Raw genomic sequence first — 27923 nt, 5'->3', positions numbered from 1 at the left:
ACTGCACCGTAACACCAACATGTCTGCTGGGACTGCGGCGCTCTGCTCGACTTTCCTATTTGTCTTCGTGTCAGTGTCTGCAGGTGAGAGTTTCCCTCTGAGATCAAGAAGCGCACACTCAAAAATGATAAAACACAAAGATCAATAATAATAATAATAATAATAATAATAATAATAATAATAATAACAATAATAATAATAATAATAATAACAATAATAATAATAATAATATATTGTGTTTGTTTCCTGCAGTGTCAAAGAGATTTAGCAGCCGATTAGAATCAAGTATAAAAATATTAATATCACCAAATGAATCCATTAATTTTCCTTTGAAAAAAAAAGTTTGCGCCTCATTCAGTCCTTCAATATAAACTTTATTTTCCCAGCAGAGAAACTTCATCAAACTTTAAACATGCTGTGAATGAAATACTCAGAGGTGCTTCCACCAGGTGTAGTCTCTCGGTCCTTAGACCTCATTCAGCTGCTTGTTTTTGGGCTAATTGCTGCCCTTACAGCGTATCAAACGCTGAATGGATCAGAGTGGGCTGACATCTGTTAGAACAATCAGCTTTGCTGCCAAGTACGTGAACACATTCAAACCTTTTTCATTCGTTTTCATGTTTTATTTATTCATGTACTAATGTGTGAGGAAATACTATATTTATGAAAAATCACCGTCAGATGCGCAATCTTTGTTCTTACCGCCGTGTATATGTTAGTAAATCAGACTTATTCCAAATGAACGGAGTTGTGGTTGCTGCAGCAATCTGCATCCAGACACACCCACATTTATCTATATAGGGGAGCGCAAAGATTGTGGGGCTTGCATTGTGTCCTACTGCAGACACTTTAAGAAGAGTGTGTGAGGTCCAAAGTGTCTGCATGAGAGTGCCCACGGTTTAAAAGTACAGTAATAAGTACAAAGCGTGCTCAGGCTGATATTGTTTCCCTGAGACACTCAACCACCATTCATGTAGATAAAGGACCAGAATTATCACTTTTCACCTGTTTATAAAACATGAAAACGATTCTAAAGTGCCTTTAGCTTTAATTTGAACAGCTTCATTATGATTGGTCACTAACGAGCTGAGTGCCAGCTACTGTTTAACATCTTGTGACAGTTCGGTGTGATATCAGGCTGACACTGTGGTGTTTTAAACATGTATTTTTGTGGGGAGATAAAAAAAAAAAATGTTATGTTTGTTTGATTCGTAAATAATTTTGGTGATTAAACCTTCTTTTTCTACACCTCACACCTGTTTCTCACCTGCAGGTCAGACTGTTGGACTGATCGTCGGTCTGAGTGTTTCTGCTGTGCTTCTTCTTCTTGTTGCTGTCATTGGTTTCTTGATCTACAGAAGATGTCAACAGAATCCTGTTGATCCAGATAAAGCAGAGGATCTTCAGCCTGAATGTGAGTCAGATGAACAAACACAAAGAAACATAAATTATCGATGGTGAACATCCAGCAGACGCTGTAGAAAGCTGGATGTTCAGAGTCTGATGTTATTTCTCTGATGATCATCATGTTCAGACTCAGACCAACAGTGTGTGTCTGTGCTGTCTGTCAGTGACTCTGAACTACAGTTTATTCATCTTCTGTCTACATCAGCGGTCCCCAACCCCCGGGCCTCGGACAGGTACCGGTCCGTGAGTCGTTTGGTACCGGGCCGCGAGAGTTGAGGCTCAGGTGTGAAATGTATAGTTTTCAGGGTTTTTATCGGTTTTCAGTGTTATTTTGTTATCGTTTTTATCGTTTACTCGGTTTTCCTCTGTCTTTTCACGTGTGTTATGAATAAATCTTCTTTTTTTCGGTACCGGTACTAGTTTTATTTTGTTGTATTTATCCGCGACACCTTAAAGGCTGGTCCGTGAAAATATTGTCGGGCATAAACCGGTCCGTGGAGCAAAAAAGGTTGGGGACTGCTGGTCTACAGGAACACAAAGTCAAACTGTGTTACAACCATGTATGTATGTGATATAATCCCTGAATCGATGAGTGTTTTTGTGTTTTAGCTTCAGCAGCTGTTTGTAAGAAAAACTAAAGATCAGCTGTTACAGTTTAATTGTTTAATTTACAGTTTAATTGTTGTTCTGTGAATAATGATTAATAATCTGGCTCATTGTTCAGCTACAACTGATTTCTCATTGTAGTTGTCATTACTTAATTATTTTTCTTTCTTTTTTTTTGTATAAAATTTTAAATTTTACACCTTTCAAAGTTGTATAAAAGTAAAGATTCATGTAGATGCAGATTGAATATTTCTCTCCCTTTAATCCTGAACCTTTCCAACTTCTTTCATTAAACTTTTCCTGCAGTGAATCTATGTAAATGCAAATTTATTCATCATCATCTTTGTTAATAAAGATTTAAATTTATTCCTGCTTTTGATTTTATTTCCGTTTATTTTTTGTTACAAACTTATCATCAGTTAGAAACTTTCTGAGTGTGTAATCAGTTTAAACCTGTTTAAATCTTTTGTTTGTTTCTCTCATCCTCAGAGTCATGTGGAAATCTCTAAACGTAGCATATGATTTCCAGCTAATCATATCTCTCTCTGTGTTAACAGACCTCTCTGCATTGAATCATATCTGTTATTAATCTCTGTCTCTCTTCCACAGCATGTCTTTATCCTGTCTTCCTTCTCTCACCCCAACCAATCACAGCAGATGGCCCCGCCCCTCCCTGAGCCTGGTTCTGCTGGAGGTTTCTTCCTTTTAAAAGGGAGTTTGTCCTTCCCACTGTCGCCAAAGTGCTGCTCATAGAGGGTCATATGATGTGGTTTTTTCTATATTATTGTAGGGTCTTTACCTTAAAATATAAAGCACTTTGACTTTACTGTCTTTTGAACTAAATTGAATAATTGAGAATAATTGAATAAAGTGACGAGATGAAGGCAACAGAGGTAATAAGGAGCTTCTTTGGTAGACATGGTGTTAATTAGAGAAAAGCAGGACAGATGTTGATGGATTTTCAACATCTATCCTGCTTTTCTCTCTTTAACACCATGTCTGCCCAACACCTCCTTACCTCTGTTGCCTTCACCTACATGTTCAAATCATCACTTCCCCCAGCAAGGACACTCTACCACTTTCTACAAATTAATCCAGAATTCCTCTCTATTCTCTTCCCCAATGCTTCTGGCTTACTTGTCCTCCACCCTGTCTCCTGCTCACATGCCTATTGTGTTGTGCCTGTTGAAATGCTAATATTTCACCACTAGGCGGAGCTCTTGTAATGCTAATGTCATTAACGCATTTTATTTTTGCATGTTTTAATTTTTATGTTTAACATGTTTAACATTTTCCTGTCTGTATACAGGATTAGTTAATTTGAAATGTGGAAAATGATCGATTAATTTAGCAGGTTTAATGTAAGGTCAGAGGTCACTTCCTGTTTAGAAAAGGGGACTTCAGAGAAGCCGCTCATGGTGACGTTCTAGCTAAGGAAGAAATAAGAAGTCCTAAGTTTCAAAATGCACCGGTTTGTCCACTTGCAGGCCACAGTTTGTTTATATTTTGTGAATTTTATATTGTAATATGTTTTAATGTATATTTTTATTGTACATTTGTGTTCACCAGTTCTACAGTGTACCGGTACTTAAAAGGAGCAGTAAACATCGGTAAAGAAGAACTCTCATGTCTCTCGTGTATGTGTACAAGCCGGCATAGAACCCGCAGCCTACTGCCTCCTCTGTCAAGGAAAATGTTTGCTTTGAACTTCAGTGTTTGAACCAATAGAAAGCTGGTGCTCAGAGGAAGAGGGCGGGCTTTACTTGGTGTCAGTGAGAGAAATGAAAAAAAGCTCAAATGAGTGAGAAGGACGATGAAGGAAACATCTGTGCTGTGTCTGCTCTGTAAGTAGAATCTCTGTGTTTGTTTGAATTCTTGTACTTTGACTGTCTGCTCTCCTGATAGTCAGTGCAAATAAAAATAATTATTTTAATTATTGCTGTTAAAACAATGTTGCTCATTTTCAGAGCTGCTTTTTAAAAATGCCAAACTAGAGGTACGGGAAACAGAATGTTCATGAGATCTTTCAATAGTTGCTGTTCAGCAACTGCTGTTGAAATGATTGTAGTATTAGAGGCATCATAGCGGTCCAGTTGTTAGTGCTGTTTGTGTGGAGTTGACTTTGTGGGATTTACTTTTTCTGTCATTTGTTCTCCAAACTTTATTGAAACATGTTGCAGACTTCAAATAGAAAATGAACAGATATATCAAAAGAAGAGTTTGTGTGTTTGTCAGCTGTTTGTGTGGAGTTGATTGATTCCCCTCAAATGAACCTGAGTGTCTTTAGTGTTATTTAAGATTAGTGGCAAATCCTAACTGTATGAATGAGAGCTATCACCAGCTGTATTTAAGGCTTCCACAATTTTTCAATCTTTTGTCGAACTTCAATGAAACATGTTACATCAAATGAAAATGAGCAGATATTTCAGGGAGCGACGAGTTTGTCAGCTGTTTGTGTGGAGTTGTTCTTCATCTTCACCTCAAATCAACCTGAGTGTCATTTCTCTTTAGTTCTGATCTCACTGCTGAGCTGCACAACAAACCAAGGTCAGTAACCTTCTTCTGTCACAGTTTAAACCTGAGAAATGCTCACTGATATGACCTGATTGGGTTCATGTTTCACAATGTAAAGTCTAACAGATCATCAGTTTTTAATTTTAACCCTCACAGCTCGTCTGACTGTGAGTCCCAGCAGCTCTCAGTTCTTTGAAGGAGCCTTTGTGTCTCTGAGCTGTGAGGAGGACGACAGCTCTGCTGGATGGACTCTGAGGAGAAACACAAGCAAACAACAGAGGACTCAGTGTGGAAGTACATGGGGGAAACCAGCTGATTCTTCCTGTAACACCTCTTTGATGCTTCATGACAGTGGAGTTTACTGGTGTGAGTCCAGAGAGGGTCCCATCAGTAACATGGTTAACCTGACAGTCACTGGTAAGCTGAGTGTGTGGAGTTAGTGTTGATGAAGCTGTGTGTAAATGGATGAAATGCTGTAGTTTGTCTCTGTGTTGAGGTGGATCAGTGATCCTGCAGAGTCCTGTCCTCCCTGTGATGGAGGGAGATGACGTCACTCTGCTCTGTAAAACAAAGACCACTCCCTCCAACCTCCCAGCTGCTTTCTATAAAGATGGCTCCCTCATCAGGAAGCAGCCTACAGGTCACATGACCATCCAGCATGTTTCCAGGTCTGATGAAGGCCTCTACAAGTGTGACATCAGCGGTCATGGAGAGTCTCCATCCAGCTGGATCACTGTCACAGGTGACACACTCACCTGTCTGTGTTTCTGCAGCTTTCAACATTCACAATGTGACGACAACTTAATGACTGTGTTTGCTTTATTTTAGGGGAACACACCACCGCACCTCCACCTACATCCACACCTCCACCTACATCCACACTTCCACCTCCTCCACTCTCTCCTCCTGTTCTCTCTGTGTTGTCATGTGTTGGATCAGTCTTTGTTGTGCTTCTACTGGTGTTACTGGTTCTGCTGGTGAGACGATGTGTTCACAGGAAACCTGAAGGTGAGACTCAGACTTCCTGATCTTTCATGTCTGAGTTTGTTCAGTAGAATAAAGTTCACATTCATTATGATCACAGTAACAACTTTATTAAATGTTTAGATATTTAATTTATATTATTGTTCATGTTGGATCATTTCAGCAGACAAAGTTGGGGAAGATGACATCATCACTGATGTGATGTACAGTGCTGTCAAAACAACAATTCATCCACAGCCAATCAGAAGAAGCAGAGGTGATTTCTTCATATAATGGGGGTTTGGGGTCTTTTTTATTTTCCTTTTGGTGGAAATATATAAAGACATATTTGCAAAGTAGGGCTCAAGAAATTAAAATAAATAAATAATTAAATAAAGCCAGAGAAATTATACTGTTAACAAAAACGACTTTGGCTGTCACAATGGTGGGTGCAGACTCAGAAAAATGTTTAACAATTTAGCTACAAAAGATGCACACACCCAGTGCTATATATAAAAGTGTGTAGGGGAGGGAGGAATCCAGGGGTCCTTTGAGGTGGAGAAAATCACACAACCCTCGTCTTCGATCATACACACGAGAATGTCCTCTTCAGTCAAACACCATTCGAACCATTCACGTCAAAACTTCTGTGAAAAATACGGGATAGGACAGATTCAGGGAAATCCATCCATCACAGGCGAGCGCAAATCCTTTGCCAGAAACAGACAACTAGAAAAGTCTTACTTGGCGAGAGCCGGGCAACACTGACAGGAGTCATGTAACGATCCAGCAATGAGAAGCCTTGATCTGCCATCTTAAATGGGCTGTATCCCAATTCAGGGTCTGCAGCCTCAACGATCCTCAAGGGCCGCGTACTTAAAGACCGCTAAGGCCGGAAGTGCGATGCTTGTGAAATGGGACGGTGTAGCCTCCGTTGCGCTGCCCAGGTTGCCTAGCAACCATGATACTAACAGCTGGAAACGTTTCATACAGCTTTGTTTGACAGAAATGAAGGAGAAAATCTTTTGTTCATTTGTTTGTTTGTTTCTACATGAGCTTTGATCATTCTCTGTAAGATTAACCCTTTAAGACCTACCATAGAACCAAGTCAGCCAGAGCTTATATTATATGTTTACATGCTGTGGAGCCATTTTTGGGAGCATTTCAAGTTGCTATACATCAATACAACCATTACAGTCTAAATTTTAATAATATGTCTGCATTAAGTGCATAGTAATTATATAAATTGCAAAAAAGTGCAATAAACTACAAAAAAAATTAAAATCATTTTTGTTTTTTTAACATATATTTCTAGTTGGAGAAATTTAAGAGGCTTATCCCTCAAAACTGTAAATACAAAAAAGTTGCACAAAAGAGTTTCCTACCACAGGAAATTTATTTTGAGTGTCTTCATAGTTTTATTTTTGAAATACACCAATTTTTATATACTGCAGGAAAAACGAAAATAAATATTATAGTGCAAATTTGCAAAAAAGCAGCATATGCATCAAAATAAACTATTTCCAGCAGTGCAATATGAGTCCTAAGCATCCCAGAAACGACACAGAAAGTCATAAAGTCAAAGATAACTTTTAAAAAAAAACAGTATAGGCTCATGAGGCCCTGATGGTAAAAAACTACATTTCCACAAAATGATGTCACTTTTGGTTTCAGGCAGGTCATGGCGGACATGCGATAGTTCGGGCTGATGGACATAGGAAGTGTTATGAACAGCTGATCGGATCGGCAAAGCGTGTTTCTGGAATATTATGTTTTTGTTGCTGCAAGTGCTTTTTATGCAGTTTTTGCAAAGCTATATGTGGAAGGAAACTGTGACCGAGGACAAGCTGATGGCATAAGATGTAAGTACAAATCCTCCGGTTTCATATGCAAAAAAAATTATTGCGCTAGCTCACGTGGTTGCAGAGCTACCGGGATTTAAAAATAGTTATGCAAAACAGAGCGTGCCCGCTCCGACCGGTTTTAAAGGGTTAAGCTCAGCTATTGAACGGCGTATATTTTAAAGTAAAGGCTTTAAAACCAAGTTAGTACAAACATCACTAATGTCACATAACTTTTCCGACATGTGGCCAACAGTAATGTTTTAATGTTCTTCTTTATTAAACATTTGCACATAAATAAGTGACATCATATTCAGTACTTACTTAAAGTTTACTCTTCGGGCGCCCCTCATCCGCCGTTTTTTTCGGCAAAATTATCCACACCCACCGCCGCGCTATGCATTCTGGGATATGTTGGGCCACGAAGTCTACACCGCCATGTCCTTAAAATTCAGGGAAATGAAGGACGCATTTGAGGGTCGCGTCGCTGTGACGTAATCGGCCTTAAAATGCGGCCTTTAAGGCTGCAGACCCTGAATTGGGATACAGCAATGGACACCAGAACGGCAATGTGCCGCAGGTGAGTAATGATTTGCAGGTGTTCTGCCTTAGCAAGAGAGAGAGAGAAGAAACAAAAGCAAACACTGATGTGTCTCTAGCCCTGAGAGACGCCAGAAAGGTACGATGAGATTGGCAGGTTTACAATGTGGTGACATTTATCGCAAGTTGAGTATTTAAGGAGCGTGAACGGTGACAGTGTGCATCGTGAGCATAGTTTGGATCATGAGGACATTTTCCTCTTTAGATGTCTCAGACTGAGTTTAGGAGAAGTTAGAATCAGATTTAGGTTCATGAAGACTGTTGCTGACTGCATTAGTGTAATAGATGTTTCACAACCAAATGTAACAGTAACTGTCTTCAACTCTGTACTCACTGAGTGTTGTTCACTGTGAGCTGGACTGTGTGTTTGTGGTCTGTGGTTAACTGAAGCTAACAGCTCTGCAGTCATCCAGCATCCTGTTTCTGATAGAAAGAAAACACTTCAGCTGCAGCTGTTTCAACACAGGAACATGGAGACATCATTTGCAAACTCTGCACACAGACGTTTATAATCATATTAAGAATTTCTTCCAGCATTAACTGTTTTCTTTACATTTGACCTTTTTAAAATTTACCTCTAGCTCCCAAAAAGTTGATTCTGTTCATCTGGACGTAGCGTTTTCACTGTTTCGTCACTCATCCAAGTGACTTCTTCAGTCTCAGCTGACTGCAGGTTTCCCCAATCTTATAAACAGTTCATTGCATAATGACTGAAACCAGCCCACTGAAGGGACAGTGGGCTGGGAGGTCAGTTCCTTGATTATTAATATGCAAATTCTCATCACTGGGGAAGCTTCTCTGCTCTGTCTGTGGGTCCTGGTGGACACGCAAACTTTATTCCACAAACTTAATCGCACGGTTTTGTACTGTTTGCTAAACATGGTTGATTCAGGATTTCTCAAACAGTAAGTATTTAATTTGCTTACTGTTCTTGGTGTAGTATTTGTGGCAGCGGGATGAGTCAAAATGACCTGCAGTGTGTTTTCATTGTAATGAGAGAACAGGTCAGTCTGTCCACATCAGGCTCACCGATGTGTTTTTAGGAGAGTTTGTTGGCCCAAATGTGATCCATCATTTATCTTCATGTTCATTTGACCACATTTTGTCTGAATTAACAACAATAATTCAGCCGCACAAACACAACAAAGGTCATTAACTGTGTCTTTTCAAGCTTTCCTTTAGTGCATCGTTCTTACAGTTCTGAAACTACAGCAGTAACTTCCTGCTGCTGACAGCAGTAGCAGGTAGTCTGAAGTTGAGCCCTCTCATTGCACTATGCTCTGCTTTAGCTAATAATAGTGTTCATGCTATGAAATGTTTCCTTTGTTCTCTGTGTAATGAAGTCAGTTTCCACTAAAAGAAGATGGGGACTTTCTTGTCATCTTCTGTTACTTTTTACAGGAATGTCTCCGGTTATTTCTGCTCCTTCCTAACAGAAGGGTTAAAATAAGAGACCTGTGAAAGGTCTTCATGGTTCTCTGAATGCCATCACTTAGTATCTTAAAAAAATATGCATATAGCTGTAGTGTAATAATATCACAGCACTGTTGCAGTAATTTCAATGTGTTTATTGTACAGAGACTGATTCAGCTGTGGTCTACTCAGCAGTCAGAACTGAAGACGTCCGTTATGGACAAACAACCATCAGAACAAGGAGGCCCAGGTACAGCTGCTCTTTATCTTTGACTGTGGACAGAGACAGGCTAGCTGCTCACACTGTTTACAGCCATCATGCTAAGCTAAGCTAACCACATCACGGCTCAGATTTCAGTCTTGTGATCGATTGATAGACTTCTCCGTCAGAAACAAAGTGTTTCATGTAAAGTCAACAGTTACTTTAAAGAGATAAGAGGAGCAGAATGTGAGGTTGGTTATAAATCTGTGTTCCTCTTGACACAGTGTTTGAAAATAAAGCTATATTGTTTTTAACATAACTATCATATATACTAGTAATATATTTTATGCTACATCAAACACAAGTGTTTAGCGGTATTTTTGTTATTCATTTTTTGTCTTTATGTCAACAAATATCCTGCACATTGTCACAAACCGGCTGGACAACCATGACAAAAAGGGAAACAAAAGCTATTTAAAGACATGAGGAGAACTTAAACCGTGGTGTGTGTGTGTGTGTGTGTACGCAGTAATATAAATGAGTGCGTTGACGATTTGTCACCTAGCGTAAAATGTTACGCTTTGGGAGTGAGAACGTGTTGATTTTGCTCCAGCGGTGGCTGTTCATGTTAAATATGAGCAAACTTTCACATAGTGACTTCACTGTATATAAAACTAACCCCTGTTACCCTAAAGTTCAGACTGCAGATGCTCTAAACACATCCCTAATATGGCATTACATTACATTGGCAGTCAGAAAGGGGCGATGCTGGCGTCATCTGACCAATCTAAAAGAGGCATTTCATGGATCACATGACTTTTCTCCCACAGAAATAAACCTGATGAGTGCTGCCTCCTCCAGAGACGTTATCAGAGAGTGAATAAAAAACTATAAAATCATAATAAATATAAAAAAGCAAAAAGGATATGTGATTAATGCCAAAACAAATCATTAATCTTGTGATGTAGTGCGCTCTCAGTGCTTCGGTTTACTTTTAAGGTGACGGCTGCACGTCACAGCTCTGGAACTGGATCTGTTTAAAGCTGGTGTCCCTCAGTGTAAAAACGGTGATGTGAAAGGAGCAGGCTAGGTTCATAGCACAAGTTAACATGGCGATTGTAGCAGGACTTACTCGGAGGCCCGACGTGACCCAACAGGTGCTTGGTTTGGTGCTAAATTCACTTTTAATGCTCACACAGAGTCTCTGACCGGCTATTTCAGCCATCATACTCTGTCTGCACTGCTCGGTAGCTCATTCCACCCTCGTCTGGTCCCAGCATGCTCCTGTTTGTAAAAAGAGAAGGCATCATTAGACCACTGCAGACCACTGTGTCTGCCAGTCTCCCCCAGCACTACCCCCTGAACCCCTGCACCACACCCACCAACTACACCCTGTTGCCACAGTGATATACCCACGAAGCTAATTGGGAAAGCCAACACTGTATTTTGTAGTACAGGCCCGTGAGGCCTCTGGTGAGGGAACACACACTAATCAGGGAAGTGGAAACAACTAGTTTAGAAACAGTTGAAAACAACCAAGACACTGAGGAGAGAAGTGCAATTCAAAATCAGACACAAGTGCAAACTAAAAGTAAAACAGGAAATAAAGAACAACCCAAACTGAAATCAGGAACAGCGACAGATTAATGAAGTAACACAGGGAACAGAGAGAGACGAGCCACAGGGAGGACAGACAGGGAACCAATATTAAACCCACACTAGAAGAAATCATGTGATCAAAGTTAAAGATCAGCACAGATCTGTGGGCGCCAGGTTTGAAGAAGCAGTTAAAGTGTGAGCAGTATGGAAGCTCTGATTTGTACCAGAATCATCATCATCATCATCATCATCATCATAATAATAATAATAATAATAATAATAATAATAATAATCAGAATAATTAATCAGAATGCTTTATTGATCCCTGGGAGAAATTATTTTTCATTAGTGCTCCATTATAAACAAACAGTAACAAAGACAGACAATACACAAACTCAGAATAGCACAATATATACATGCATATATACAAAAGTCACTTATTAATAAATAATCTGAGCTGGTTCCCAGTAAAGTCTGAACTGGGACTGTGTGTGATGCAGAGAGGTGGAGATTGGTGGTCTGGATTGAACTACAAAGTTTGTAATCATGTTTCCTGTTGTTTAAACTGTGTGTGTTTGTGTTCAGACTTTAAACCAGAGCCAGACGTTGTCTACTCTTCACTGAAGTAGTCCACCAGTCCAACCACTGACATCCAGCTGCTGGTCTCTAACTGGTCTAACAGATTTTTATAGTTTGTATAGTTTTTGTTTTATTTGTCACTTAATTAAATTTCCATTCCTCTCTTTAAAATCTGCTCTTGAGTTTCTTATCAAAGCACTTTGTAAAGTCTAATAAATAAGTTATACAATAAAGCTCTCCATCATTATCATTATTATATTATGTCCTTAGCAACTGTTCCTGTTATCTGTATTTATGTTTTCTATTAAAATTCAAATGAGTAACAGATTGTGATACATTATTATATACTGAGATACATTCAGCTAGTTTCCAATTCTTCTTTCAGCAGAGTTTCTTGTACTTTGTTTATTCAGGACATTCAGTTACTTTGAATTATGATTAATCACCAGATATGGAATCAAAAATAAAAGATGTATTGATGGAGGATGAGATGAGTTATCAAGTATTATTGATCCTCGGGAGGCTGTGTGTGTGTGTGTGTGTGTGTGTGTGTGTGTGTGTGTGTGTGTGTGTGTGTGTGTGTGTGTGTGTGTGTGTGTGTGTGTGTGTGTGTGTGTGTGTGTGTGTGTAACACACTATGTATAAAGATCCAGCAGGTCATTTCTCTGACCTGTTGTCATGGTTGATCCTCCCACAGTTGTTCTCTTTATTTCCAAAGATTTCCCACTGTGTGGCAAAGTCAGCAGAAATGCGCATATACTTACAGAAAGTTTCCATAAAGCTCAAAATGACTGTTAGAGATCTGTCAGCTGCCTCGTCAATCATCATAAAATGTTTTACAGACAACATTTAAACAGGACGGACACAGAGGTATGGAGAAAAAACATCCAGTCATATGTCCACTTACAGTGGGGCAAAAAAGTATTTAGTCAGCCACCGATTGTGCAAGTTCCCCCACTTAAAATGATGACAGAGGTCAGTAATTTGCACCAGAGGTACACTTCAACTGTGAGAGACAGAATGTGAAAAAAAAATCCATGAATTCACATGGTAGGATTTGTAAAGAATTTATTCGTAAATCAGGGTGGAAAATAAGTATTTGGTCACCTCAAACAAGGAAAATCCCTGGCTCTCACAGACCTGTAACGTCTTCTGTAAGAAGCTTTTCTGTCCCCCACTCGTTACCTGTATGAATGGCACCTGTTTGACCTCATCATCTGTATAAAAGACACCTGTCCACAGCCTCAACCAGTCAGACTCCAAACTCCGTCATGGCCAAGACCAAAGAGCTTTCGAAGGACACCAGGAAAAGAATTGTAGACCTGCACCAGACTGGGAAGAGTGAATCTACAATAGGCAAGCAGCTTGGTGTGAAAAAATCAACTGTGGGAGCAATCATCAGAAAATGGAAGACATACAAGACCACTGATAATCTCCCTCGATCTGGGGCTCCACGCAAGATCTCATCCCGTGGGGTCAAAATGATCATGAGAACGGTGAGCAAAGATCCCAGAACCACACGGGGGGACCTGGTGAATGACCTGCAGAGAGCTGGGACCAAAGTAACAAAGGTCACCATCAGTAACACACTACAACGGCAGGGAATCAAATCCCGCAGTGCCAGACGTGTTCCGCTGCTGAAGCCAGTGCATGTCCAGGCCCGTCTGAAGTTTGCCAGAGAGCACATGGATGATACAGCAGAGGATTGGGAGAATGTCATGTGGTCAGATGAAACCAAAGTAGAACTTTTTGGTATAAACTCAACTCGTCGTGTTTGGAGGAAGAAGAATACTGAGTTGCATCCCAAGAACACCATACCTACTGTGAAGCATGGGGGTGGAAACATCATGCTATGGGGCTGTTTTTCTGCCAAGGGGACAGGACGACTGATCCGTGTTAAGGACAGAATGAATGGGGCCAAGTATCGTGAGATTTTGAGCCAAAACCTCCTTCCATCAGTGAGAACTTTGAAGATGAAACGAGGCTGGGTCTTCCAACATGACAATGATCCAAAACACACCACCCGGGCAACAAAGGAGTGGCTCCGTAAGAAGCATTTGAAAGTCCTGGAGTGGCCTAGCCAGTCTCCAGACCTCAACCCCATAGAAAATCTGTGGCGGGAGTTGAAAGTCCGTGTTGCTCGGCGACAGCCCCAAAACATCACTGCTCTTGAGAAGATCTGCATGGAGGAATGGGCCAAAATACCAGCTACTGTGTGTGCAAACCTGGTAAAGACCTATAGTAAACGTTTGACCTCTGTTATTGCCAACAAAGGTTATGTTACAAAGTATTGAGTTGTATTTTTGTTATTGACCAAATACTTATTTTCCACCCTGATTTACGAATAAATTCTTTACAAATCCTACCATGTGAATTCATGGATTTTTTTTTTTTTCACATTCTGTCTCTCACAGTTGAAGTGTACCTCTGGTGCAAATTACTGACCTCTGTCATCATTTTAAGTGGGGGAACTTGCACAATCGGTGGCTGACTAAATACTTTTTTGCCCCACTGTACATATTGGCCTACATGTCACTATCAAGGATTTGCTGGGCATGTGGTCACATGGTTTAAAAGCCAATCACTGTCCCTGGCAGTGTCTCCAACAGAAAACATGAGTGGGAGCTTATAAGTTTTCATTTAATTCTATTTATATAGCACCAAATCACAGCAACAGTTTCCTTTACGTGTTTTTTTGTGTAAAAGTAAGATAAAGAGCCTACAATAACAGTGAAAAAACAGACAACCCCCAAAAGCACTTGGTGACAGGAAGAAATGTCTGGCAGAACCAAGGCGCAGCCAAAATGAAGTGTAGAATAATACAGATAAAATATTTCATTTATAATTTAGAAACTTTTTTCTTTTATTTAAACCTTTATTAATATATTTATATATATGCATATGTTCAGTGTTTATGCAGTGATCAGTTAACAGACTGTGGACTTTAGGTGCTTTAACCCACTGCTGTAAGCAGAAGGCCTCATCTCTGACTCAAATGTTCATCACATTTTGTAAATATGAAAAAAAAAAAACCAACAAAGCTCTGGATGTTAGAGCTGTGTTGCTTTACATGACCATGTTGTGTGGAGATACAAGTGGAGTTCCAGAGGTCACCTGCAGATTAACTTCCTGAAGCTTCCATCACAGCTGGTCATAGCTGCAGAAGCTTCATATGAGCCCCTTTGTTAATAAATCGAGTGATGCCGTTTCATTGGACATGTGGGCCTCAGTGGGCGGTAGTTCATTATCATAAACTAGCCAGCAGTCACATATTACACCTATCCTTACATTCCTCCACTGGCTTCTAGTTATTAACATATAAAGCTCTACAGGCTCTACATGTTGTCTTAAAAAGTGCTATACAAATTCAATTTTACTTACTTACAAGGAGAGTACCATGCTCATAAGACCTAAGACCTATTTAGTACAGCCAACCTCTCTGATCCTCTAATCAGGGTCTTCTAACTGTCCCTCTCTATAATTTTAAAACCAGCGGTGACAGTGCTTTGGAAGCTGTTTTGAGCAAACTGTGGAACAGTCTTCCTCAGTCAGAATATATCAAATATCTCCCTCTAGTGGCCATATATAAGTTCAGATAAGATAACCTTTATTAGTCCCACACGTGGGAAATTTGTTATGTTACAGCAGTGGACAGTGCAAAGTTGCATAGAAAAATTAGAGAAAAACACTGGAATAAGATATCAATAAGATACTGTACACAACAGAATAAAATAAAAACTATAATACAACGATGCCAGAAAGAGAAAGTGTATTACACTTAGTGTTATTGCACATGTGTGGATGTGTGTGTTTGATCAGCTGAAGTCTTTGTTGTGGAGTGTGACAGCAGTGGGGAGGAAAGACCTGCGAAATCTCTCCGTCCCACACCGTGGGTGCTGCAGCCACTGAAGGAGCTGCTCAGTGCTGTCAGAGTCTCCTGCATGGGGTGGGGGATTTTGTCCAACACTCACCACCTCCACTGAGTCCAGAGAGCATCCTAGAACAGAGCTGGCCCTTCTGATCAGCCTGTTCAGTCTCTTCCTGTCCCTGGAAGAGATGTTGCCGCCCCAGCAGACCACACCATAAAAGATAGCTGAGGCCACCATAGAGTCATAGAAGGTTTCAGGAGTGGGCCCTTCACTCCAAACGACCTGAGTCTCTGCAGCAGGTACAGCCTGCTCTGCCCTTTCCTGTAGAGTATGTCTGAATTATGAGTCCAGTCCAGTTTGTTGTCCAGATGTATATATATATATGTATATATATATACACACACACATATATGTATATATATATATATATATGTATGTATATGTATGTATGTATATATATGTATATATACGTATATATGTATGTACACACACACACACACACATATATATATATATATATATATATATATATATATATATATATATATATATATATATATATATATTTGTGTTTACGTCTTTGTGCAGAATGCCCTAGAGACAAAGCACGTATAAACTTCAAAACACGTACGAACTCTGAAGTACGTACAAACCCTAAAACACGTACAAACTCCAAAACGCGTAAAAACTCCAAAACACGTACAAAACACAACAGAAGTGCTCCAGGATGCTAGGGGCAGTGTTGAGCTTTTGTTACCTAGTGGCTTCGCAAGCCAGCAAGTACCCACGACCGGATTTAGTGTGTGGTAGTGACAGGTAAATGAACTTTTTTTTAAATTATTTGAATATATATGAGTACTTGTGTATAAATATACAAACAATACCCATATGCTTTCATGCTTTCAATTGTGTAATTTAAGCGATCTAGGTAGCTCTGGATTGGAAGTTCAGTTCATGCTAGAAATGTGTTTTGGAGTTTGTACGTGCTTTTTGGAGTTTATACGTGTTTTGTCTCTATATAAACATATATAAATAAACCCCCTTTTTTTACATTAGCAATTCCTTTTGTGCATAATTTTATATTATTGTTAATAATAAATTAATAAAAGCAACAAAACAACCCAAAGAGCCGGTTCGGAGCCGAAAGAGCCGGCTTTCTAAAAAGAGCTGGAAATCCCATCACTATTCAGCACAGCTCCTCTCTTTTCCTGAGATCTCAGCAGTTGTCCTCCCCACGATGACGTTTTCATCGAGGCCAAGGAAAAGAGTTTAGGAAAAGGAGATTGGCGCTACTTTTGAAATAACACTCCACGGGGTTACGTTGTGCTGCTGAGTCACGTGACCGCACAGCAACAAATCACAGCGGAGCCGGGTAAAAGGGGGCGGAGCAAAGTGTGTGTGCAGGAGAGGAGAGGAGTCGAGCAGAGAAAGCTGCTTTTTCATGAAACTGGAGTAAAGTAGTAAACTTACAGGAACATATACCACTACCAACGTTTGGATCGATATCTGCATCGATCTGCACACCCTTGTCTTCTGGATCGTAGCTGAGATCAGCGCGAACCACGTGGGTCTCTGCTCCCTGATCTGTTTCCTGTGTTTGGAAAGACTTCCAGCTTCATCACGGAGTTTCTCTCGGATTGTGGGCTCGTCTAAAGGTAAGCATCGAGCTAACTTTAATGCAGGTTTAGTTTATGCTGAGTTTAGCTCTGTTGAGAATAATAGATTGCTTGGTATACACTGGAGTTAGACAGACTGTAGAGTTTGTGATTGCTTGCAACATCATAATATGGCGGTTGCTAGGGGGAAAGAATACATAAAGAAAAATAGTCTTGGAATATGAACAAAAGGATGGGGTGCAGGGCAGGAGAACAACCAACCCCCACCCCCAGGACATGAAGCCACAGGTACAAGCGTGGGGGAGCGCAACCCCAGGGTGAGAGTAGAGGAAGCTTGCTGAGAAGGGGGCCAAAGGGCTTTGGAGCGTGATGTCACAGGGGTGGGCGTGGAAAGGATTTTGGCCTGATGCGCCATTTTCCGGGGTAAAGCTCAAGCGACAGAGGGTCGAAAGCACATGGATAACACCAGCTATGGTTTGTTCTTGCTGTGTGGTCGGCTGCGATGTTTGATTGTCCGACCGGCAAGAGAATAAGCTTGAAAATGGTTTATCTTTTCATTCTTTCCCATCCTGGAAGCAACACGAGGCAGCTCGTGTATCGGATGTTACTGCGTCTAGCCTGGATAGCAGCTGTGAGACAAGCTCCAGTTCTCTTCCATCTCCAAATATCTGTTGGTGTACTACAGACATTTTCATTCCGGTAAGTTCTAAATATGTCCATATCACTCTTTATAGCCTATTAGTTTTATTTTCGTTTCGCTCTGAGGTCATAGCAAATTAGAACAAACATCCTACTGAGGGATTTTGCAGAACTACCTTCTATTTATAGAGTTGCTAATTATTTGGCATAATTGCAGCAAACCAGCCTATGAAATGGATGAAACACATTGTGACTGGGTTCCAGCGCTACACAAGGGACCTGCTTCAAACATACCACCATGCCAATCAGATTACTTCTTCTATGTGAGGGTGAAGAGGTGACCCTTCTGGATAAGCTGGTGAAGGTTTGCTGCCATTTGTTGAAAAGTTGGTAGTAAAACCAGGAAAAATGAAACTTGACCTGTTAAATATTCTAAAGTCTTTGCTGTATAAATAGCGGTAATTTTTCAAGAGATACAGTAAATTAAGTAGTGTTAGTAGTGGGTGATATCATGTAAACGCTGTCATGATTTTGTGTAAACATTTTGCCATTTGTGAACTATAAATGTCATGGATTCTACGTTGTAACTGATGTGATGTTGTACAAAGTGGATTTAATTTTTTTTTTAAAGAGGCAAAAATTAGTTTGTTTCTTTATTCAACTTTTTAACAGTGGTACTCAGTCAGGACATATACAGTTAATGCAAATTATTTACATGGCAGTCCGGGTCCACTGCAATGTATTGTGGGAGCGCGGTGCCATTTTCCGGGTCCACAAATCAAAACAAACACACTATGTTGGAACGACAACGACAAGAAACATGCTTAAAAGCAGCTCAAAAGAAAACGGATGGTATATAGACCGATTGCGTCCAGACACATCACAAATGTGGACCCATATGAAATACGGCAGTGGAGTAAAGACCCAGACGACTTACCGCCACTGTCCTACTCCGATATCTTCACGTATCTTGTTAACCCTAACCCTCACGTTCGGATTTCGGAGTGCCCTATGTATAACGTTGGTAACCAGTCTGGATTTGTTTGATTCATTTCATAGGCAGGCTTCCTTAGAGTTGTGCGAAAGAGTTAGCAAATTGTTACATAGCACGTACGTCTCCACAGTCACTCAATTCTATGTTTGTTTGCAATTTCTATAACCTCCAAGAGCCCCAACGATAATTATTAAGCTATAAAGAGTAAGTTCTGTATATGAACTTACCGGAGTGAAAATGTCTGGAGCACACCAACAGATATCTGGAGATGGAAGCGAACTGGATATCAAGCCGTCTCATGGCTGCTATCCAGGCTGGACGCCTTCGTTTTGTAAGGTCCGCCATATAAGTTCCCTCATCATGCTTCCAGGTTAGGAAAGAATAAAAAGACAAACCCTTTTTAAGCTTATTCCAGTGCAGGTCGTGCGATTGAACATTGCAGACAACCACACACCAAGTACGAACCATGGCTGTTGTGTGTGCCTTCGCTCCTTTTTCGCTTGCGCTTTGTTTGGACCCGGAAAATGGCGCATCAGGCCAAAATCCTTTCCACGCCCACCCCCGTGACATCACGCTCCAATGCCCTATAGCGGTGACAACTCCTCCACAGTAGCAGGTAGGATTTTTCTTTTTTGAAAACAGCTACTTTTACCTTTCAATACGGATGGTATGTTTATGTTTTGATCAAGAGCCTTTTTTGGGCAGCTGAAGAGGAGAAGTCCATCTCATGGCCAACCTCTGGCTGTATCTTGGTCATATTACCCAGCAAAACCCAGTATGCAGGTTCATCTGTAACAGTCCTTGTTCATCTGTAACAGTCCTTGTGCCACGGATCCACTGTTGCTTCTACATTAAACAGAAGAGCAGCGACATGGCTGCAGGTCTCCGCAACTCCTGCCTTACAGGTGCAGTGGGTGGCTTCAATCTTCCCTGTGATGCTCACAGTGACCCATGGCTGCAATGCTGGTTCATTCAGTTTTTGAGAGTGCAGGACCTGAAACACACACAGACAAAGTTAATTTAAAGACAAGAACTATCAGCCAAGGCTGACACAAATATGTTTTATCTACTTTATCATAAATGTAACAAAGTGTTTAGAAAGGTAGCACATACATGTAATTTTTCATTTTTTTATGCACCCATCTATAGAACGCTGCATGTTATATTCTAAATCTGCCTGTTCTCTCTCAGAAACTCGCCTGCAAAAAATGAAGCTTTTGTAACTGTGGCCCCCAGATTGTGGAACTCTCTCCCTTTGAGCCTGAGATCTGTGGACTCCGTGGTTGCTTTTTTAAAAAAAAAAAAAAAAAACAGCTAAAAGCTCATCTTTTTAAACTTGCTTTTGGTTGATTTTTATTTTTAGGTTTTAGCTTCTGTGAATAACTTTGTGATTTTTATCTTGAAAGGTGCTATATAAATCAAATTTTACTTACTTACTTTTGAGCTACTTTTAAGCATCTTTCTTTTAGTCGTTGTTACAACACAGTGTGTTTGTTTTGATTAGTTGCCCCGGAAGATGGCGCAGCGTTCCCACAATACATTGCGGCGTGACGTCAACTCCAAAGCTCTATAGAGAGAGTAGTGGAAGCCTACTGCGAAGGGTGCCAAAGGGCTACATTTGCTTGCTTGTTCAATTATTTCCATCGTGCTTTGACTGCGGCTGTAACCAGACCTATTCCAGCAGGATTTGTAAAAAGCGTTTTGCCAGACACACAAAGCCGGACAACTTTTGTTCTGAGTCTGAGAAGCTTAGAGAGAAAGTGATCGGACTTCTCGTGTGGCTAGGCGCTGTTGAGGTTCACTTTATCTTGACTTCACCAATTCTTTTGATATCCCAGCTGGAGAAGAAGGGTCAGATGAGGCTGAAGTATTTTTCATCAAAGCTTTATTACCACTGATCCCACTACATGCAGTCACAGCAAACACCAAGTGGTTCTGAGGAGTACTTCTCATACACACACCTTTATAGGCTGTATTCCAATTCAGGGTCTGCAGTCTTGGAGGATGCGGGCCACGCGGGAATCGTTCTCGAAGACCGGAAGTGAGATGCTTGTGTAATGGGACGGTCTGGCCTCCATGGCGCTGCTCAGCCATGATACTAACCGCTGGAAACATTTCATACAGCATTGTTTGAAATGAAAGAGAATATGTTTTTGTTCATCTGTTTATTTGTATATAAGCTTTGTTTGATTTGTTGAGTATCTGAGGCTGAGACCGCGGGACTCTAAAAACATGATTGTTGGGCTTCATTTCTCTACTGAACAGTCATTTTAAGATTGGCTAGTAAATAACAATTAGCTAATGTTGCTCATAAGACTAAAGTCATCTCATGTTGGTAATGTAAATATTATACTGCCAATATTACAGTTATTATTATATTAATCATTATTAGTTATTACAGCATTGAACTTGAACTCTGTGTCAAACACTGAGCTTCAGTAAAGATTCAAGTTGCATTTATTTATGTCCTATCACCTTAAATCTTCACTCAAAGACAAGTATCTTTTACAGTGTGTATATATAGATGTATCATATATAAGATAGAAATATTGTTATTTCATTTTGTTGGCCCTCCCTGATCTGAACCCGAGCGGTGCTTTGTTATTGGACTTCTGTGCTAATCACAGTTTGGCCATAACGAACACCTTGTTCGAACATAAGAGTGTCCATAAGTGCACGTGGCACCAGGACGCTCTAGGCCGTAGGTCGATGATCGATTTTGTAATCGTATCACCAGACCTGCGACCATATGTTCTGGACACTCGGGTAAAGAGAGGGGCTGAGCTGTCAACTGATCACCACCTGGTGGTGAGTTGGATCAGGTGGCGGGGGAGGACGCTGGACAGACCTGGTGCATCTAAACGCGTAGTGAGAGTGTGCTGGGAACGACTAGCAGAGGCCCCAGTCCGCGAGATCTTCAACGCACACCTCCGGCAGAGCTTCAACAGCATTCCGAGGGAGGCGGGGGACATTGAGTCCGAATGGACCATGTTCAGCGTCTCCATTGCCGAAGCTGCTGCATTGAGCTGTGGCCGCAAGGTGGTTGGTGCCTGCCGTGGTGGTAATCCCCGAACCAAATGGTGGACACCAGAGGTGAAGGGAGCCACCAGGCTGAAGAAGGAGTCCTATCGGGCTTGGTTAGCCTGTGGGACTCCGGAGGCAGCCGACAGGTATCGACAGGCCAAGCGGAATGCGGCTCGGGCAGTGGCTGAAGCAAAAACTCGGGTGTGGGAGGAGTTTGGAGAGGCCATGGAAAAAGACTTTCGGACTGCCTCGAAGAGATTCTGGCAAACCGTCAGGCATCTCAGGAGGGGAAAGCGGTGCTCTACCTGCACTGTGTATAGTGCTGGCGGAGCGCTGCTGACGTCGACTGAGAAAATTGTCAGGCGGTGGAAGGAATACTTCGAGGACCTCCTTAATCCCACTGATGCATCTTCCGAGGAGGAAGCAGAGTCTGGGGGTGAGGGGAATGACCCGCCAATTTCCGGGGGCGAGGTCACTGAGGCAGTTAAACAACTCCTTGGTGGCAGAGCCGCTGGTGTTGATGAGGTCCGCCCCGAGTTCCTGAAGGCTCTGGACGTTGTAGGGCTGTCCTGGTTGACACGCCTCTGCAATGTTGCGTGGAGATCAGGGGCAGTACCCGTGGACTCGCAGACCGGGGTGGTGGTCCCCATCTTTAAGAAGGGGGACCGGAGGGTGTGTTCCAACTACAGGGGGATCACATTCCTCAGCCTCCCCGGGAAAGTCTATGCCAGGGTGCTGGAAAGGAGAGTTCGTCCGCTAGTCGAACCTCGGATACAGGAGGAACAATGCGGTTTTCGTCCTGGTCGTGGAACACTGGACCAGCTCTTCATCCTCTCGAGGATACTTGAGGGTGCATGGGAGTTTGCCCAACCAGTCTACATGTGTTTTGTGGACTTGGAGAAGGCATTCGACCGTGTCCCTCGGGGTGTCCTGTGGGAGGTGTTGCGGGAGTGTGGGGTGTCTGGCCCATTGCTACGGCCCATTCGATCCCTATACAACCGTTGCAAGAGCTTGGTTCGCATTGCCGGCAATAAGTCGGACTCGTTCCAGGTGGGTGATGGGCTCCGCCAGGGCTGCCCTTTGTCACCGGTTCTGTTCATAATTTTTATGGACAGGATTTCTAGGCGCAGCCAAGTGGCGGAGGGCTTTCGCTTTGGTGGCCTCAGAATCTCATCTCTGATTTTTGCAGATGATGTGGTTCTGTTAGCTTCATCGGGTGAGGGCCTCCAGCTCGCACTGGAGCGGTTCTCAGCCGAGTGTGAAACAGCGGAAATGAGGATCAGCACCTCCAAATCTGAGGCCATGGTTCTCAGCCGGAAAAGGGTGGAGTGCCCACTCCGGGTCGGGGATGAGTTCCTGCCCCAAGTGGAGGAGTTCAAGTATCTTGGGGTCTTGTTCGCGAGTGATGGGAGAAGGGAGCCGGAGATCGACAGACGGATTGGGGCTGCAGCTGCAGTAATGCAGACGCTGCACCGGTCCGTCGTAGTGAAGAGGGAGCTGAGTTTAAAAGCGAAGCTCTCAATTTACCGGTCGATCTACATCCCTACCCTCACCTATGGCCACGAGCTGTGGGTAGTGACCGGAAGAACGAGATCGCGGATACAAGCGGCGGAAATGAGCTTCCTCCGAAGGGTGGCTGGCCTCTCCCTTAGAGATAGGGTGAGGAGTTCGGCCATCCGGGAGGGGCTCAGAGTAGAGCCGCTGCTGCTCCACATCGAAAGGAGCCAGTTGAGGTGGTTTGGGCATCTGACAAGGATGCCTCCTGGGCGCCTCCTGGGTGAGGTGTTCCAGGCATGTCCCAATGGGAGGAGGCCCCGGGGCAGACCCAGGACACGCTGGAGAGATTATATCTCTCGGCTGGCCTGGGAACACCTTGGTGTTCCCCCGGAAGAGCTGGAGGAGGTGGCTGGGGAGAGGGAGGTCTGGGCCTCTTTGCTTAGGCTGCTGCCCCCGCGACCCGGCCTTGGATAAAGCAGATGAAGATGGATGGATGGCATTTTTTTGGCATTACTAAATTTGGCTCAGTTCTTACATATATTTGTAACAATATATGTAGCTTAATGTTGTTCGTGTGTAATTTACGTTGAGTAGGCTAACCACGTTATTACATTAATGCATGTAAGGTGAACTAGCAAACACCGTCACATGCGGCTGTCTTCTTGTATGATGGCAGATACTCCCTTCACCCTGGCCAAAAAGGCTAAAATGACCAAAGAAAAAATGGAAAACGGCTAAACATGAGAGGTTTTTGGACAAAGTTTGTGTTTTTTCCATTGTTTAACCCTTTAAAACCGGTCGGAGCGGGCACGCTCTGTTTTGCGTAACTATTTTTAAATCCCGGTAGCTCTGCAACCACGTGAGCTAGCGCAATATTTTTTTTTGCGTATGAAACCTGAGGAGTTGTACTTACATCTTCTGCCATCAGCTTGTCCTAAGTCACAGTTTCCTTCCACATATAGCTTTGCAAAAACTGCATAAAAAGCGCTTGCAGCAACAAAAACATAATATTCCAGAAACACGCTTTGCCGATCCGATCAGCTGTTTGTAACACTTCCTACATTGGATTAGAAGGCAGCCCGAACAATCGCATGTCCGCCATGACCTGCCCGAAACCGGAAGTGACGTCATTTTCGCGGAAATGTAGTTTTTTACGGTCCGGGCCTCAATGAGCCTATACTGGTGTTTTTAAAAGTTATCTTTGACTTCATGACTTTCTGTATCGTTTATGGGATGCTTAGGACTCATATTGCACTGCTGGAAATAGTTTATTTTGGTGCATATGCTGCTTTTTTGCAAATTTGCACTATAATATTTATTTTCGTTTTTCCTGCAGTGTATAAAAATTGGTGTATTTCAAAAATAAAACTATGAAGACACTCAAAATAAATTTCCTGTGGTGGGAAACTATTTTGTGCAACTTTTTTGTATTTACAGTTTTGAGGGATAAGCCTCTTAAATTTCTCTAACTAGAAATCTATGTTAAAAAAACAAAAACGATTTTCAATTTTTTTGTAGTTTATTGCACTTTTTTGCAATTTATGTAATCACTATGCACTTAATTCCTACATATTATTAAAATCTAGGCTGTAATGGTTGTATTGATGTATAGCAACTTGAAATGCTCCCAAAAATGGCTCCACAGCATGTAAAAACATAATATAAGCTCTGGCGGACTTGGTTCTATGGTAGGTCTTAAAGGGTTAAGCACTGCTTCCAGCCAAGAGTGATACCATATATGCCCTATAGCTGCAGAAAAGGCTAACATTGTTATCTTTTTACAAAAAAAACAGCTGAACATGAGAGGTTTTTTGACCAATTTTGTGTTCTCCATTCTTTAAGCACCAGTTTGAGTACCGTTTAAGCACTGGCACCGTTTCAAAAGTACCAGTTTGATACTGGTATCGGATAAAACCTAAACGATACCCATCCCTACATACAACCACCCTTTACCTTCCCATATGGAAATGAAATAGTAAAAAATTATAAAAATTATTTGATTCATTATATAATTTTTCAAGGGATCTTATATCTGTTTTCACTCTTGTATGCTTTTCATACAAGTTTCACACAAGACAGATACAAACTTTATAAGATTTATATATATCCTTTCCATATGGGTTGTCTGGGTGGAGTAGGTGGAATCTAATGAGGTGCTTCAGGTGGTACTGCTACCATTGAGTGTGAGCCGGACTTGTGGATCTATAGAGGTCCATATATACAAGGTGTAGCATCCACTGGGTAAAGGCAGTGATATGCAGGGGGGTCAGTGGCTTTTTCCCTTTCAGGTTCTTGTGGGCAGCTGATGACTTTCTTGTTGTAGCTGCTTCTCGGTTTCCACATTGAAGTTTCATAGGTATTGTTGTCACTGAGGAGTTTAGTCATGTTTATTTGCTCTGCTTTTTTTTTTTATCAGGGATAAAATACATATACTTTTTGTGTCCCAGCTGAGTAACAGGAGAAGAGTCTGGTGGAGCAACAGAGGAACAATTTCAGCCATTTGAACTGAGGAAAAAATGACTTCAACACAAAAGGTGAGAAAAACATCAGAGTTACACTGTTATTGAAACTGTGTGCACAGCTTGTTGGTTTTTAAAAAGATGTTAACAGCAGCTTTATCTTTTCCATCCCTCCTCCATATACACAGAATCTACATTCACAACAAAAAACTCAGATGTTACAAGAAGATACAAACATAATTTTTTATCGGCACACATTGAAACAACAATATCAAAAATTGAACTCACAATTTTTTATGAGTAAAACATTTTCTCCACTTATCAATATTTCTTCAATATGTATTTTTCATTACGACTGTCATTGTAGCACATCATTGAAATGTGATACTATGACCAGAAGGTGATGGTAACACACCTACAATGTGTTTGTTGACATGTTTGATTCCACTAATAGAGGGAGTTACAGTTTGTTCCACGACTGCATTTCACTCACTATTTTTGTTTGTATCTCTGTCACTGCAGGACCAACATGGAGCGAGAAGTCAGCGCTCTCAGGAGGCCGACAAACCTCACAGAAGAAAGGGAGAGAAAACCTACAGCTGTGATGAGTGTGGGAAGGATTTTACCCGGGCTGGAAACTTAAAAACACACCAACTCATCCACAGTGGATTTAAACCTTACAGCTGTGACTTGTGTGGAAAGTCTTTTACCGAGTCTGGAGGTTTAAAAAAACACCAACGCATCCACAGTGGATTTAAACCTTACAGCTGTGACTTGTGTGGAAAGTCTTTTACCGAGTCTGGAGGTTTAAAAAAACACCAACGCATCCACAGTGGATTTAAACCTTACAGCTGTGACTTGTGTGGAAAGTCTTTTACCGAGTCTGGAGGTTTAAAAAAACACCAACTCATCCACAGTGGATTTAAACCTTACAGCTGTGATGACTGTGGAAATTCTTTTACCCAGGCTGGAAGCTTAAAAACACACCAACTCATCCACAGTGGAGTTAAACCTTACAGCTGTGACTTGTGTGGAAAGACTTTTACCCAGGCTGGACACTTCAAAAGACACCAACTCATCCACAGTGGATTTAAACCTTACAGCTGTGATGAGTGTGGGAAGGATTTTACCCGGAGTGGAGACTTAAAAAAACACCAATTAATCCACAGTGGAGTTCGACCTTACAGCTGTGATTTGTGTGGGAAATCTTTTACCGAGTCTGGACGTTTAAAAGAACACCAATTAATCCACAGTGGATTTAAACCTTACAACTGCGACTTGTGTGGAAAGTCTTTTACCCAGGTTGGAGGCCTAAAAAGACACCAACTCATCCACAGTGGAGTTAAACCTTACAGCTGTGACTTGTGTGGAAAGTCTTTCACCGATTCTGGAGGTTTAAAAAAACACCAACGCATCCACAGTGGAGTTAAACCTTACAGCTGTGACTTGTGTGGAAAGACTTTTACCCAGGCTGGAAATTTCAAAAGACACCAACTCGTCCACAGTGGATTTAAACCTTACAGCTGTGATGAGTGTGGGAAGTCTTTTACCCGGGCTGGAAGCTTAAAAACACACCAACTCGTCCACAGTGGATTTAAACCTTACAGCTGTGATGAGTGTGGGAAGTCTTTTACCCGGAGTGGAGACTTAAAAAAACACCAACTCATCCACAGTGGAGTTGAAGCACACTACTGTGACTTGTGTGGTAAAGCTTTTGCTCAAAGTCGAAACTTACAGAAGCATCTAGTTACCCACTCTGGAATTAAGGCGTACAGCTGCAAGTTTTGTGGAAAAAGTTTCAGTGAAAAACACGACCGAAATATTCACCTACGGATTCACACTGGAAATGGTGTTTACTGTTGTGATCAGTGTGGGAAACTGTCTACAACAGATGCACAGTTACAACAACACATGTTTAGCCACACTGAGGAGAGGAAAGTCTTTTACCGAGGCTGGAGGTTTAAAAAGACACCAACTCGTCCACAGTGGAGTTAAACCTTACACCTGTGACTTGTGTGGAAAGTCTTTTACCCAGGCTGGACACTTCAAAAGACACCAACTCCATCCACAGTGGATTTAAACCTTACAGCTGTGATGACTG

The 27923-nt window shown here is 41.7% G+C and overlaps 3 protein-coding genes across 4 annotated transcripts in view; all 3 read left to right on the top strand.

Annotated features, from left to right (window-relative positions):
* Positions 1-19: 19 nt before the first annotated feature.
* On the top strand, positions 20-6792 carry LOC146521319 (uncharacterized). The gene is made up of 6 exons (XM_085147029.1): positions 20-83; positions 1274-1414; positions 4654-4944; positions 5024-5269; positions 5356-5535; positions 5675-6792. The coding sequence occupies exons 1-6, from the start codon at positions 20-22 to the stop codon at positions 5782-5784; spliced, it is 1032 nt and encodes a 343-aa protein (XP_085003155.1). The 3' UTR covers positions 5785-6792.
* Positions 6793-17146: 10354 nt separating this feature from the next.
* On the top strand, positions 17147-27879 carry LOC146521318 (uncharacterized). Of its 2 annotated transcripts, none has more exons than XM_085155013.1 (3): positions 17147-17248; positions 25811-25897; positions 26345-27879. In XM_085155013.1, the coding sequence occupies exons 2-3, from the start codon at positions 25880-25882 to the stop codon at positions 27815-27817; spliced, it is 1491 nt and encodes a 496-aa protein (XP_085011139.1). In that variant the 5' UTR covers positions 17147-17248; positions 25811-25879; the 3' UTR covers positions 27818-27879. The 2 variants fall into 2 exon arrangements, with proteins under 2 accessions (XP_085011139.1, XP_085011138.1); XM_085155012.1 differs by lacking the exon at positions 17147-17248 and adding an exon at positions 18080-18212.
* Positions 18142-27923, top strand: part of LOC146521314 (uncharacterized) — an 87447-nt gene continuing 77665 nt past the window's right edge. Inside the window, exon 1 of the mRNA XM_085154980.1 lies at positions 18142-18212. The gene's annotated coding sequence lies outside the window, so the exon portion shown is untranslated. The remainder of the gene's footprint in view (positions 18213-27923) is intronic.

Source organism: Neolamprologus multifasciatus, chromosome 3 (genome assembly GCF_963576455.1).
Source record: "Neolamprologus multifasciatus chromosome 3, fNeoMul1.2, whole genome shotgun sequence".
In the NCBI taxonomy this organism is placed as follows: domain Eukaryota; kingdom Metazoa; phylum Chordata; class Actinopteri; order Cichliformes; family Cichlidae; genus Neolamprologus; species Neolamprologus multifasciatus.
This window is presented reverse-complemented; position numbering and strand designations above follow the sequence as displayed.

Excerpts from the sequence above, each read along its gene's own strand:
- LOC146521319 (XM_085147029.1), top strand. The coding sequence starts at position 20 with ATGTCTGCTGGGACTGCGGCGCTCTGCTCGACTTTCCTATTTGTCTTC. Across the intron at positions 1,415-4,653 it reads AGAGGATCTTCAGCCTGAAT|ATCATCAGTTTTTAATTTTA; the intron begins GTGAGTCAGATG and ends AAAGTCTAACAG. Across the intron at positions 4,945-5,023 it reads GGTTAACCTGACAGTCACTG|GTGGATCAGTGATCCTGCAG; the intron begins GTAAGCTGAGTG and ends CTCTGTGTTGAG.